Raw genomic sequence first — 15580 nt, forward strand, 5'->3', positions numbered from 1 at the left:
GCAAATATATAAAATTATGAAAAATATGACATCGTTTCAGTTTTATATTCGCTGAGATACCGGTAAGTCTATTTTATAAATAACTAGCTGACCCGGAAAACGTTGTTTTGCCACAAAAATTTAAAAAAAAAGTGTCACTTAGGGGCATGAAAAATAGATGTTGGCCGATTCTCAGTCCTACTCAATATGCTCACCAAATTTCATTAGAATCGGTCAAGCTGTTTCGGAGGAGTACGGTAACGAAAACCGTGACGCGAGAATTTTATATATTAGATTTAAGATTTAAGTTGGTGCCTTTCACGCAAGTGGTCGATGGTTCGAACCCGAGGCAACACACCAATGACTTTTCCAAGTTCTGTGTGTATTAGAAATAATTATCCCTTGTTCTAACGGTGAAGGAAAACACCGTGATGCAACCTTGCATGCCTGAGAGTTCTTTAGAACAGTTCTTGAAGGTATTCAAAGTCACTAACCCGCACTTGGCCAGCATGGTGGACTCAAAACTTAGTTTGAGAGTTCGCCTCCTAGGTAAGAACCTCCTCCTGCAGTAAGGGAGTATTGGTCCTATTGGTCGTAGCGTGATGATATATAGCCTAAAGCCTTCCTCGATAAATGGACTATCTAACACTGAAAGAATTTTTCAAATCGGACCAGTAGTTCCTGAGATTAGCGCGTTCAAACAAACAAACAAACAAACTCTTCAGCTTTATAATATTAGTATAGATAAAACAGTTGTCTTAAAGATATATTTTACAGAAACAGTCGAATTTGGTTGAACCGTTCTTAAGTTTTGCGCATAACAACACATTTGGCGATTAATTTTTATTAAAAAAGGTAATCTAAATAAATCATACATGCCAAGGCTCTCTACTTAGTTGCCGAACTATTAAACGAATGCAGAATCTAGCAAAGAAATAATGATCACTTGTTCTAACAGTGAAGATGAACATCGTGATGAAACCTTTCATCGCAGTGCTTGAACGGAAACAAAGTCCGTTGTCCACATATACAACGTGTAACGGAAACAACGCACATCCTTAGACACCCCAACAAGAAAATTCTTTTTCATTCACAATTAATGCATCAGTATAATAATTTGATTATTGTAGATATTGTTTATGGAACTTATTGTTTTTGAAATATCCCGCAAATTACAAATCCCGCACACGAGTAGCGCTGGCGTACCTACCTAGGTATCTACCTAAACATGAGTTAAACGTGATTTATGAAGACAATGTCTACAATTTACTAACTTTCAAGTATTTCTAAACAAAAAAAAATTTTTTTGGAAAGAAGTGGGATGGATTCAGCTACCGATTCTGAACTAACTAATTTCAGGATGTGCGTTAATTATGTTACAGGTTGTATACCGCGTGGTCGATTCAAAGCCTAACCTTTCTCTCATTTCGTCAAAATGACCGAATCGATGTCGATAAAATTTTGCAGGATGATAGAACACTTTCCTAAAAACGATATCGTATACCTTTCGCAGACAAAGCTGCGTGAACAATTTAGTCTACGAGTGTGTAAATCTCATGGAGAATAACTTCCCTAAGAACAACTCACCCCCGGTTTCTGAGTACATTTAGCGGTAGTTTATCTATTCAATAGCGTTTTTTTTTTATAGTTTCGAGCGGCTTAAACAACTTTTACACTAGGTTGACCACTAACCATACGATTAGTAGTAGTAGTAACATTAAACTAAACTAAACTAGAAATAATTAACAAAAAACAAAATATTTACAATTATACAATATATTTACAATATAAAATATGCATACAAAAGGAGTGCGTCACGCGTCGTAGAATTTCTCCTCACCATCATCGACTGGTAACGTACCCAGAATGCTGGCAGCATTGCCACGTTGGATGGCAATGCTAATTCTTTGACCCAAGTAAAGGCCCGCATTCTGGTCAGGGCTACATTGTTTGTTCCTATGAATAGAACTAGACAACATTTAGACGTCATACCGACTAATTTAATTATAATCAGGTCAATTAGAAGATTCGGCCTCGAAATAGTCAGTTCTACCTACAAAATTAGGATAGTCAATATAAGTATCATGCAAATGGTTTTTTTGTATCGTCTCTGACGATAATATTTTATTTAAATATGTTCCACAATTAATGCTCAGTTAAATCCTAGATTGAAACAAAAACTAACTAAAAGTTTAACCAAAATCTATATACTAATATTATAAAGCTGATTATATTTATATTTTATATAATATTATAAAGCTGAAGAGTTTGTTTGTTTGTTTGTTTGAAGGCGCTAATCTCAAGAACTACTGGTCCGATTTGAAAAATTCTTTCAGTGTTGGATAGTACATTTATCGAGGAAGGCTTTAGGCTATTTATCATCACGCTACGACCAATAGGAGCAGAGTAACAGTGCAAAATGTTACAAAAACGGGGAAAATTTTGTGACGCAAGCGAAGTTGCGCGGGTCAGCTAGTTAATTATATAATTAATTTAATAATAAACTACCGTTACGTATTGTCAATAGTTAAATTAACTATTTGAAAGTAAAGGCCAGCATTCTGGTCAAGGCTTCATTGTTCGTTACTATGAATATAACTAGACAACATTTAGACGTCATACCGACAAATAAAATAATGTTTTTTCTAGAAATAAATGCTATTTATTACGCTCAGTTAAATCCTAGATTGAAACAAAAACTAACTAAAAGTTTAACCAAAATATATTGTATAATTAATTTAATAATAAACTACGTATTGTTATTTAACTATTTGAATGTTAAATCCTATCTATACTAATATTATAAAGCTGAAGAGTTTGTTTGTTTGTTTGATTGTTTGTTTAATTGTTTGTTTGTTTGTTTGAACGCGCTAATCTCAAAAACTACTGTTCCGATTTGAAAAATTATTTTAGTGTTAGATAGCCCATTTATTGAGGAAGGCTATAGGCTATATTTATCTGGGACGTTTAAGAGTTTGTTTATTTGAACGCACTAATCTCAAAAACTACCGGTTCGAATCCGAATTGAAATTTTTGTGTAAATAGTCCATTTGTTGAGGAAGGCTCTAGGTTATAACATCACGCTATGACTCATAGGAGCAAAGCAAAAAAGAAAAATAATCGCACTTAAGACCGTGTGAACTCCAGTATCCTTACTACTCGTACAAAAAAGGCAATTAAATTTAACTAAATAGTTAACTTAACTGCATAATAATTGCTATTAATTTTAACTAGCTTCCAAAGGAATTCTAAAATTTAGTTTATCTGTAAGAGGCTATCTCTAAAACTGCAAAACAAATAACGCAAATTTTAACTAAAGGTTATAGTAATTTAATTTAAAAGGTCAAATATATATTTAGCATATAGTATATAGCAGACTCGCCCTCTATTACATGGGACTAACATTGTTAATGGCGAAACGTGGGTGTATTTCACACCTCTGCCTACCCCTTTAGGTATAACAGGCGTGATATTATGCATTTAAAAAGACAACTTCCGGTCCAAAATTTATCGAAGGGAATAAATAACCTATTGAATGGTACTTTATCTATTTATTTTTACACAAACATAGATGATCTAGAGCCTTGTTTTTTCACTTGTGGCCAGCGGACCCCAAAGATCTGCGAGCGTGTGTTTAGCGAATCAGGCCGTTATTTTGGAAACAATCTATACTAATATTATAATCTATACTAATATTATAAAGCTGGAGAGTTTGTTTGTTTGTTTGAACGCGCTAATCTCAGGAACTACTAGTCCAATTTGAAAAATTCTTTCAGTGTTAGATACCCCATTTATTGAGGAAGGCTGTAGGTTATGTTTCATCACGCTACAACCAAAAAATTGACCTATTCTCTTATGGGACGCAAGCGAAGTTGCGCGAGTCAGCTAGTTTCTAATAAACACATAACTTGGATAACTCTTTTGTTGCTTCGAGTTCGAACCGTTGACCACTTCCGTGGGAAGTGCCAACATAAACCACTCAGCTATAATTGTTAATTACATCTATACTATATACTATAATATATAATATATATATATATATATTATATATTATTATATACAATATTACAAAGCTGAAGAGTTTGTTTGTTTGATTGTTTGTTTGTTTGTTTGAACGCGCTAATCTCGGGAACTACTGGTCCGATTTCAAAAATTCTTTCAGTGTTAGATAGCCCATTTATCGAGGAAAGCTATAGGCTATATATCATCACGCTACGACCAAAAGGAGCAGAGTACCAGTGAAAGATGTTGCAAAAACGGGGAAAGTTATGATTCTCTTATGTGACGCAAGCGAAGTTGCGCGGGTCAGCTAGTTAATTATAATGTAGAGCACTCGTATGGAACTGTTTACGCATAACACGTCTTGCTAACGTTAACTTCACGAGTCATAAATTAAGACTTTTATGGTCTATTTTTATACATAACTAGCTGACCCGCGCAACTTCGCTTGCAACATAAGAGAGAATGCGTCAAAATTTTCCCCGTTTTTGTAACATTTTTTACTCGTACTCTGCTCCTATTGGTAGTAGCGTGATGATATATAGCCTATGTCCTTTCTCGGGTATCAAAGTATCTCCATACCAAATTTCATGCAAATTGGTTCAGTAGCTTAGGCGTGATTGAGTAGCAGACCGACAGACAGACAGACAGAGTTACTTTCACATTTATAATATTAATACATTAATAGCTGACCCGGCAAACGTTGCTTTGCCATATAGAAAAAAAATGTGTCACTTAGGTGTATGAAAAATAGATGTTGGCCGATTCTCAGATCTATTCAATATGCTCACAAAAATTCATGAGAATCGGTCAAGCCGTTTCGGAGGAGTATGGCAACGAAAACTGTGACGCGAGAATTTTACATATTAGATACCAGCTTTCGCCCGCGACTTCGTCCACGTGAAAAGGTTTCCCGTAGTAAAAAGTATCCTATGTGTGAAGTAATTTCAGTCCAATCAGTCGAAAATTAACAAATTTTCACACAGACTTTCATCCCCTATTTTATTCTCTTAGGGGTGGAATTTATCAAAATCCTTTCTTAGCGGATGCCTACGTTGTAACATCTACCTGTATGCCAAATTTCAGGCCGATCCGTCCAGTGGTTTGGGCTGGGCGTTGATAGATCACTAGGTGAGTAAGTCACGTTTGAGCTTTATACATATGTACATAGATAGATAAATAACGTTTGTTATATATATAGCGTAAACATTTAATTATAGTCAGTGTAGCGGAATTTTCGAAGGAGGACAAACGGATCCCAATTTTACCAACACTATTGGAAAAAGGTGATTATTTAAATTATTTTTTAACCCATTATTGTCCCACTTCAGGGTAAGGGTTTCCTCCCAAACTAGGGAGGGCTTAGGCCTTGAATCCACCACGCTTGCCAAGTGCGGGTTGGGAACTTTGCATGCCGTAAATAAATGTATTAAACAAATTTTAGGCATTGCAAGTTTTTATCACGAAGTTAACTTTCACCGTAGGAGCAAGTGATAATTATTTCTAATATACACTTTACTCTGAAAAGTCATTGGTGTGTTGCCTCGGGTTCGAACTTGCGACTGCTGGAGTGGGAGGTGCTAACTTAAGCCACTCGGCTATCACTTTTATGATTTAAATAATACAAAATCAAAATTAAGTCATTTATTACTGCACATTTGGCGCAGTGGTTTAAGCGGTCACCTCGCCGCAACAACCGTAGCGCCGCGTGTGGTGGGTTCAAATCCTACCCGGGACAAATCTTTGTGTGATGAGCACGAGTATTTGTTCTGAGCCTGGTTGTCAATTTATCTATATAAGTATGTATTTAGATGTATATAAGTATGTTTATCAGTTATTTGGTTACCATAGTACAAGCTCTGCTTAGTTTGGAATCAATTAACCGTGTGTGAGTTGTCCAATGATATTTATGATTTATTAATTTAAGTCAAATGTTGACACTCATGAAAATCGTCAAAATTTCTGAATCTACCACTAGCTTGGAAAGAAGGTAGCCTTATGAGAAGAGTTAGCAACAAACTCATGGCCACTCTTTTCAATCGCCAAAAGATTTACAATGTGGTTGATACAATAATTGATCATGTCCTACTTATATTATAAGCGTGAAAGTTTGTGTGGATGGATGTTTGTTTTCACGAAAAATTATTAGATATAATGTAGATGAAATTTAGTACACAGACTGTTTATAACGCGGATTAAAACATTTGATACTTTTAACTATGGGAATTTTTCACGCGAGCGAAGTCGAGGGTATTTACACATAATTTGTTAAAATAATTGTTGTGTTGGTCGCAACCGTGTGTAGTGAGTTGAAACATAAGTATTTGTGTGATGAGTACAAGTATCTGTCCCGAGCCTGGTAGTCAATTGATTTTTATAAGTATGTTAGTATGTATTTAGAAGTATATAAGTACGTTTATCAAGTAACTAGCTGACTCGCGAAACTTCGCTTGCGTTATATAAGAGAGAATGGGTTAAAATTTTCCCCGTTTTTCTAAAATATTTTGTACTGGTACTCTGTTCTTATTGGTCGTAGCGTAATGATATATAGCCTATAGCCTTCCTCGATAAATAGGCTATCTAACTCTGAATATTTTTTCAAATCGGATCTGTAGTTTCTGAGATTAGCGCGTTCAAACAAACAAACAAACTCTTCAGCTTTATAATATTAGTATACATTGATACCATTGCACAAGCTCTGCTTGCGTTTGGAATCAAATGACCGTATGTAACTTCCAATGATATTTATTTATTTCAAATAACTTTTAGGCAAAAGTGTGTCTGAATTATGAAAAGTGAAAACATTGTTATGGATCCTGCTGAAGAGATAGAACAGGCAGCGTTCGCGCTGCAGAAGCCGATGAACGATGTGATAGAGCGCGGAGACTCCAGCGTGCAGCAGTTCTACCGCGACGCCACCGTGTTCGTGACGGGCGGCTCCGGCTTCATCGGGAAACAACTCATTGAGAAACTGCTCAGGTAAAGAGACTTGCTTTATGAGTTTGGAAACTAATAGTAATGTCCCTGCCTGGCTTCGGTCAGTTTTATTCAAACTGGCCAACGATGCAGGACTTTGTTTATAGTGTCCAAGTGTGTGCACAATACACAGGTGCACTCTCTATTCCTTCACTCTCATAACCCTGTGGGACGGATAACCGACACGACCAGTGAGAGGTCAGGCGCAGGCCCGAGGGTTTCACGTGCTCTCCGAAGCACGGAGGTTCTCAACGTCCTAACTCTGGGCTAAATATTTTTTTGCCGACCCAGGATTCGAACCCGAGACTTCTCGCACGGCAGTTGTATACACTACCGACCGCGCTACAGAGGCAGTCGCTTAGGAGACTATAGTATCATCATCAGACTGGCCTTTCTTCCAACTATGTTGGAGACGGCTTCCAGTCTCACCAGATGCAGTTGAATATCAATATTTTACATGGAGCGATTGCCTATCGGACCTCCACAACATAGTTTTCTAGCTTACACATACACAGTTTTTAGTCCCATGTATTATCGGGCAACCCTATTGTAAATTACCTGATAATAATATTTTTATTTACAGATCATGTAAAATAAAGAAGATTTACCTACTACTGCGAAGAAAAAAGGGAAAATCTCTTAAAGAAAGACTTCCTGAAATATTTTCAGAGCCTGTAAGTTAATAAATACATACGTAATTTCACGCACGTTTCGCCGTTTGCGTTTTTAATCCCATGTTATAGGTTTTCTCCGAAGCACAGAGGAACTCGATATGTATAAGATGGTCACCCATCCACAGAACGACCTCGACAGGGGTAGCTTAACTTCAGATATCAATCCGTGCGGCTGTTGTTAACTAAGCAACGAGAGAATATTTAATCGATGGTGGAAAAATTGGTTCATGCTTCAGTGAGCAATGACGAAATGGGCGTCTCTTTTCAGTATTAGAAATTCAGTGAGGTTTTTCAAGAGACTTTTTGTAATCTCTCTGGCTGAAGAAGTAAATACATAAAGTCTAGTATATATATAGTGTATATAGTAATGTTTTTGGCAGGTTTTCGATATTCTACGTAAGAAGCAGCCGAACTTTTTGGACAAAATCACACCAGTTGAAGGAGATGTGGCGCAACTCGGACTTGGCATCTGTGATGAAGATCAACAAATAATTACACAAGAGGTACAGAGTAATTGTATTTTATTTTAACACTAGCTGACCCGCGCAACTTCGCTTGCGTCACATAAGAGTGAGTAGGTCAAAATTTTTCCCGTTTTTGTAACATTTTTTATTGGTACTCTGCTCCCGTTGGTTGTAGCGTGATGATAGAAAGCCTATAGCCTTCCTCGATACATGGGCTATCTAACACTGAAAAAATTTTTCAAATCGGACCAGTAGTTCTTGAGATTAGCGCGTTCAAACAAACAAACAAACTCTTCATCTTTATAATATTAGTATAGATTAGTATAGATTTATCAGGATATTTCCCTTTTAAATGATCAATGACGTTAATACATTAATAATGGCTTCTTTGCCGATTTTAATTTTTATTTTTAAAAGACAACTTCCGCGTTGAGAGTTGTTCTTGTGTTAATGGCGCAGTGATTTACGTCGCCACGTCACTACCGCTGCGTCAGAAGGTTGTGGGTCGATTTCCACACGATACAATAATTGTATCGTGTATCAAACAAACAAACAAACTCTTCAGCTTTATAATATTAGTATGGATAATCGAAACTAGTTTAAATTCCCACTGTCAATGTTACCCACATGATTCAAAGTTACCTAAATTGACTGTATGTTTTTTTTCTTATATGTTTGTTATTCCAGGTGGATATTATATTCCATGTGGCAGCGTCGATTGGTTTCGCTGAGCCAATACGAGCAGCCACCCTGACTAACTTGAGGGCGACCAGAGAGATCATTGACCTCGCCAAACGATGTACACAACTCAGGTAAGGTAACAACCTTTTTTATGAACTTTGGGGCAGTTTTTTTAGGGTTTCGTACCCAAAGGGCTAAAATGGAATCCTAATACTAAGCCTCCGCTGTTTGTCTGTCGCCAGGGTGTCATAAACCGTAATAATAATAATGTCCTCCTAGCCGATACACGGCTACGACGGTCAGTTTCATTGAAACTGGCCATCTGTGCAGGACTTTGTTTATAGTGTCCAAGTGTGTGCACAATACACAGGTACACTCTCTATTCCATCACTCTCATAGTTTGGTGGGACGGATAACCGACACGACCAGTGAGAGGTCAGGCGCAGGACCGACGGCTTTACGTGCTCTCCGAGGCACGGAGGTCTTCGACCTCAACTTCCTAACTCCGGGCAATCTCTAAGAAATTCTTAACAGAAAATCTCAGAAAAGACTTTTTGGCCCGACCCAGGATTCGAACCCGAGACCTCTCGCACCGCAGTCGCATATACTACCGACCGCGCCACAGAGGCAGTTTAAACCGTATTCGTAATAGCTAGGAAGATATTTACACAAATTATGTATTACCGTTGCGTATATAACAACATAAACTAAAATTTAAAAAATATTACGGAGGTTCCCCATGCAATAAACGTTTTTCGTATTTTCTTGGCACGAAATCTTTCGTGGGCAAGTCCGACTCGCATTTGGCCGGTTTTATTATTTTTATCATTAGACAACTCACATTCTGAACTAAGCAGTCAACACTTTAATGACTTCTCCAAGCTATTTGTGTATTAGAAGCAATTATCAATGGTTCGGTGAAGGAAAACATCGTGATGCAATTTGGCATGTCTGAAGAGTTCTTTAACGCAGTTCTTGAAAGTATGCAAAGTCAACCCGCACTTGGCCAGTGTGGTGGACTCTAGCTCCACCTTACAGGAGGAGACCCTTGCCCAACAGTGGGACATTTATGTGTAAAATTTATTTTTAACAAAAGCCTGATAGCAATTTGTGTAGTAGAGTAGTTAACTGCCTCTGTGGCGCGGTCGGTAGTATATGCAGCTGCCGTGCGAGGTCTCGGGTTCGAATCCTGGGTCGGGCCAAAAAGTCTTTTCTGAGATTTTCTGTTAAGAATCTCTTAGAGATTGCCCGGAGTTGGGAAGTTGATGTCGAACACCTCCGTGCCTCGGAGAGCACGTAAAGCCGTCGGTCCTGCGCCTGACCTCTCACTGGTCGTGTCGGTTATCCGTCCCACCAAACTATGAGAGTGATGGAATAGAGAGTGTACCTGTGTATTGTGCACACACTTGGACACTATAAACAAAGTTCTGCACAGATGGCCAGTTTCAATGAAACTGACCGCCGTAGCCGTGTATCGGCAAGGAGGACATTATTATTAGCAGTACACAAAACTTCGGACTACAGTTTAAGGATACTCTTCACTTATTTATGCTAATCTCCCCAGGTCTTTAGTGTACATGTCTACGGCATACTCTCACGCAACTGTCAGCGCGATCGGCACCGTGGTCCGGGAGCAGTTCTACCCATGCCCTGTGACTCCTCACCTCATGATACAACTCGCTGATACCGTGGACGAGGACAGACTCAATAACATGACCAAAGGGTATGTTTCATCTGCATTAATGTACGTGGAGATTTAGGTTTAGTATCCAATTGGAGGTACCGCGTCCTGGCCACTTTATGGTGACTGTTGAAGGTACACCGTCAGGTTTTTAGTCGGTATGCCCAAATTTAAAAGCCGGAACGCCTAGCCGGCGGGGGAGCCCGACAGACCCCCGCTACCTCCCTGGAGCGGGACATGCAGTAATGCATTTCCTTGACGAAAAAAAAAAAAAGATTTTAAACCTCGACTAAGATGATGATTCTAGGCCAGGGGCTCCCAACCTTTTCTTAGCCCAGGACCACTTTTATATTATTCTTCTTAGCAGGGACCACTATGTAAGTATATTAAAAATTAAGTGTAATAATCATTAGGAAAAGTTAAAATTTTGAAATCATTCACGGAACATATTTTGACTCTCGCCGACCACTGGTGGTCCGCGGACCACTGGTTGGGATCCACTGCTCTATATCACTGCTCTATTTTTCACATACAAAATTTCAATTGAAAATCGTCTGCTTTAAAAAAATCCTTTTTCAAGCTGCTAAATTATAAAAAAAACATGTTACCGAGTAAAGTCCGAAATCGTTAAATCTCCGTGCTTCGAAGGGCACGTAAAAAGTCGGTCCCTGTTGTTATCAATCAAGATAACAGCTTGAACAACTTTGACACTAGGTTGACTACTAACCATACAATAAGAAGAAGAACAACCTACCGATACGATAATTGATATTACTTCTTTAAACAGTCCTTGAAAGAATACTAAGACTCCGCAGCGAACCAAGCAGTGGGATATTAATGTGTTTTATATCTACAGATTGGTACAAGGCTGGCCTAATACCTACGCGTTTACGAAGGCACTGGCCGAGGAACTTATAAGAACTGATGCACGTGACCTTCCTGTATGCATCGTCAGACCGAGTATAGGTAAGACATATAATAATATTATCTTTAAACTGCACGTTTGGCGCAGTGGTTTAAGCGGTCACCTCGCCGCAATAACCGTAGCGCCGCGTGTGGTGGGTTCGAATCCCACCCGGGACAAATCTTTGTGTGATGAGCACGAGTATTTGTTCTGAGCTTGGATGTCAATGTATCTATATAAGTATAATTAGAAGTATATAAGTATGTTTATCAATTATTTGGTTACCATAGTACAAGCTCTGCTTAGTTTGGCATCAAATGACCGTGTGTGAGTTGTCCAACAACTCTATTTATTTATTATCTTTACTACATAGTTCGTATTATATAATAGGATACGGGAATTAACGTGAACGCGCATTTTACCTTAAAATGCCTAATTGTAACCTATTGCATAATAAACATGCAACGCGAGAGTTAAAAAGCTGTGATATATTAATGATTATCTTATGATTCAAACTGACTTCAAAAAGAAGGGACTTATCGTGTGTATGGCTGTGGAACTTCAATTACAATAATAATATATCAGCCTAGCCCTTTTTCCAACTTTGTTGGAGTCGGCTTCCAGTCTCACCGGATGCAGCTGGATACCAGTTTTTACGTGGAGCGACTGCAGAGCAAGGGTCTCCTCCCATACCAGGGGGAAGGGTCAGGCCTTCAGTCCACCACGCTGGCCAAGTGCGGGTTGGGGACTTTGCATGCACTCAATAAATGTCTTAAACACATTTTAGGCATGCAAAGTTTTCTCACGATGTTTTTCTTCACCGTTAGAGCAAGTGATAATTATTTCTAATACACACCCTCGAAAGGTCATTGGTGTGTTGCCTCGGGTTCGAACCTGCAACCACTTTAAATTGATTTTTTATTTATTTACAGTTATTGGTGCAAATCGTGAAGCGATGCCGGGCTGGATTGATAAGAGCAGTGTCTATGGTCCGAGCGGGGTAAGCAACCGTTATCTTCTTTTAAGAAACTATTTGTGTGATAAGCGATTTCACTACAGAAAATGTGTGAATCAGAGTTTTTATAGCTTAAGTTTTTTTAAGAAATAAGACTGGTTGTCATACTTTTAAGATTCTGACTACTGTTAACGACTGTTAAAGATCTTCGAAAATGACAGCCGGGACCTCCAATTTAACGTGCCTTCCGAAACGCGGAAGAACTCGATATGTACAAGTTGGTCACCCATCCAAAGACGTACCTCGGCAAGCGTGGCTTAACCTCAAAGATCGATCCGCGCGGCTGTTGTTAACTAAGCCACGATTTTTTATATTTATGTATAGATTATTATTTCAGATAGTGCTAGGCTGTACTATGGGTATAATACATACAATGAAAACAAAAGAAATTCTAAAAATGGACCTGGTACCAGTGGACTATGTGGTTAACGCGACCATCACGGCTGCCACCACCACGAAAGAAAGACCACATGCCATCTACAACGTTGGCAGCACTGCTAGAAACCCTATAACTTGGGGTAAGATACTTTTGAAATCATACCCTCTTATTATAAAAATATATGAAGTTATGAAAGGCTTATAAAGAGCTTTGTTTCTTTTACTCCTTAGCAAAATGAAAAAGAAAAAACATATTTTAGTAGTTAACTTCAATAGGTTTATAGTGTGTTTATGAATAAGAGGGTGAAAACTTATGATTTTTCGAAGTTGTGATGTGTATTGCCTCAAAAGAACATATTGATTAACTAGCTTTTTTAACCCAACCCGCACTTGGCCAGCGTAGTGGACTCAAGGTCTAACCCCTCCCTCATTACGGGAGGAGACCCTTACCCAGCAGTGGAACATAAATGAGTTAAATTCATTTATAACTAGCATTTGCCCGCGACTTCGTCCACGTGGTTTGTGACTTAGAATAGAATTGTCGTACAAACTTTCAACCCTTATTTTATCCCCTGGTGGTAAAGGTGATCAAAATCCTTTTTTATCGGATACCTACGTCATATCTACCTGCATGCCAAATTTCTAAAATTCCGTCTAGTGGTTTGGGTTATGCGTTGATAGATCACTATCTCCCGGTTTCTGAGGTACATTAATGAAATAAACCGCCGCTAAATGTACTCAGAAACCGAGGATATGTTATGTCAGTCAGTCACCTTTGAGTTATAATATTTTTAGATTACATTATTAATTCCAGGTCAACTGACAGACGTGATGATAAACAAAATAAGAACAGGTCTTCTATCACCGATGGTTCTGTGGCATTGCTATGTACTACAGTCAGAAAACAAATATATTTACTTGTTATTATCGTTCCTACTGCATACATTACCGGCTTATTTGGTCGATGGAGTCCTCATGCTACTTGGAAAGAGACCAATGTAAGTTAAATTCATCATCAGCCTAGTTTTCGAACTATGTTGTAGTCGGCGTCCAGTCTCACCGGATGCAGGTGAATACCAGTGTTTTACATCCAGCGACTGTCGGACCTCAACAATATAGTTACCTGGTTTATAACACGATACCCTCCGGTAAGTCTGGTTGTCAGACTTTCAAGCTTTTGACTACTGTTAACGACTGTCAAAGATCTTCGAAAATGACATTTTTGGTATAAAAACATACGTAATTGTGACTTTTTTCTATAGGGGTAGGTAGTCCAAAGAACGTCACTTGGTACGATCTTTACAAACTTCCCTTGCTTCATTCACATACATACATGTTGTCATACAGGGCCGCCGGTTACGTTAGGATATAATATTTATTTTAATCATCATACTTTGAAAGTTGTAAACAAAGTTTAGATTGATCTTTTGGCAGCAATGGGATAGAATAGGTCCAGAAAATACGATACGTCAATATCTGATACATAGACATCAACTGAAAATGTTTAAGTATCTATACTAATATTATAAAGCTGAAGAGTTTGTTTGTTTGTTTGAACGCGCTAATCTCAGGAACTACTGGTACGATTTAAAAAAAATCTTTCAGTCTTAGATAGCCCATTTATTGAGGAAGGTTATAGGCCATGTATCATCACGCTACGACTAATAGGAGCAGAGTACCAGTAAAAAATGTTACAAAAACGGGGAAAACTATGACCTATTCTCTTTTATGTGACGCAAGCGAAGTTGCGAGGGTCAGCTAGTATCTGATACATAGACATCAATTGAAAATTTTTAAGTATTACACATATTAATGACTCTATCATTTCCTGTAAACATTTTTTGGCTTATAGAACAGCAAATATCATCTTATTTAATACTAGCTGACCCGCGCAACTTCGCTTGCGTCACATAAGAGAGAATGGAAATGTTCTCCGTTTTTGTAACATTTTCCGCTGGTACTCTGCTCCTATTGGTCGCAGCGTGATGATATATAGCCTATGTCCTTTCTCGGGTATCAAAATATCTCCATACCAAATTTCATGCAAATTGGTTCAGTAGTTTAGGCGTGATTGTGTAGTAGACAGACAGACAGACAGAGTTACTTTCGCATTTATAATATTAGTATGGATTTGAGCTATGAGCACGAGTATTTATTCTGAGCTTGGTTGTTAATGTATCTATATAAGTATGTATTTTTAAAGTACATAAGTATGTTTATCAGTTATTTAATCACCATAGTACAAGCTCTGCTTAGTTTGGAATCAAATGACCGTATGTGACTTGTTGAATGATATTTATTATTATCTATTTCAGGTTGAGAAAAATATACCAAAAGATAAACAAGATATCGTCAGTGCTGTCCTATTTCATGACCAACGAATGGATTTTCGAGGACAAAAACACTCTGAAATTATTCCAGGGTTTGTCCAAAAATGACCAGGTCATATATCATCACGACATCGCCGATATGAACTGGGCAGAACAGATGCAGGTGTACGTCGTTGGTCTCAGAAAATACGTAATCAAGGATGGGTTGAAAAACACAAAATATGGTCTAAGAAAACATTTTTTCTTTACTGTTATAGATTTTGTACTTTTGGCTTTGGTGTTATATGTATTTATGTCATTATTGAAAATGTTTTTCTGATATTCAATGGGTAAGATGGATATAAAGTTTATTATAAAAATATATTTTATTTTGTAAAGTTATTTAACCGTTTTTTTTCGTTTGTTCTTCTATAATCTAGTCGAAGCAGACACACCAATGTCTTTTCGAAGTTATGTGTGTATTAGAAATAATTGTCACATGCTCCAACGGTGAAAGATA

General features: G+C 37.9%; 1 protein-coding gene across 2 annotated transcripts; it reads left to right on the top strand.

Moving 5' to 3' along the window:
* The first annotated feature begins 47 nt into the window (after positions 1-47).
* On the top strand, positions 48-15415 carry LOC142984931 (fatty acyl-CoA reductase wat-like). Of its 2 annotated transcripts, none has more exons than XM_076132813.1 (11): positions 48-62; positions 6748-6957; positions 7538-7628; positions 8009-8131; positions 8780-8904; positions 10338-10496; positions 11311-11420; positions 12291-12358; positions 12711-12891; positions 13566-13749; positions 15067-15415. In XM_076132813.1, exons 2-11 carry the CDS (start codon positions 6767-6769, stop codon positions 15398-15400), a joined length of 1566 nt encoding a protein of 521 aa, XP_075988928.1. In that variant the 5' UTR covers positions 48-62; positions 6748-6766; the 3' UTR covers positions 15401-15415. The 2 variants fall into 2 exon arrangements, with proteins under 2 accessions (XP_075988928.1, XP_075988927.1); XM_076132812.1 differs by lacking the exon at positions 48-62 and adding an exon at positions 5207-5264.
* Positions 15416-15580: the final 165 nt, after the last annotated feature.

The sequence above is a fragment of the Anticarsia gemmatalis genome, chromosome 28 (assembly GCF_050436995.1).
Source record: "Anticarsia gemmatalis isolate Benzon Research Colony breed Stoneville strain chromosome 28, ilAntGemm2 primary, whole genome shotgun sequence".
NCBI classification, from domain to species: domain Eukaryota; kingdom Metazoa; phylum Arthropoda; class Insecta; order Lepidoptera; family Erebidae; genus Anticarsia; species Anticarsia gemmatalis.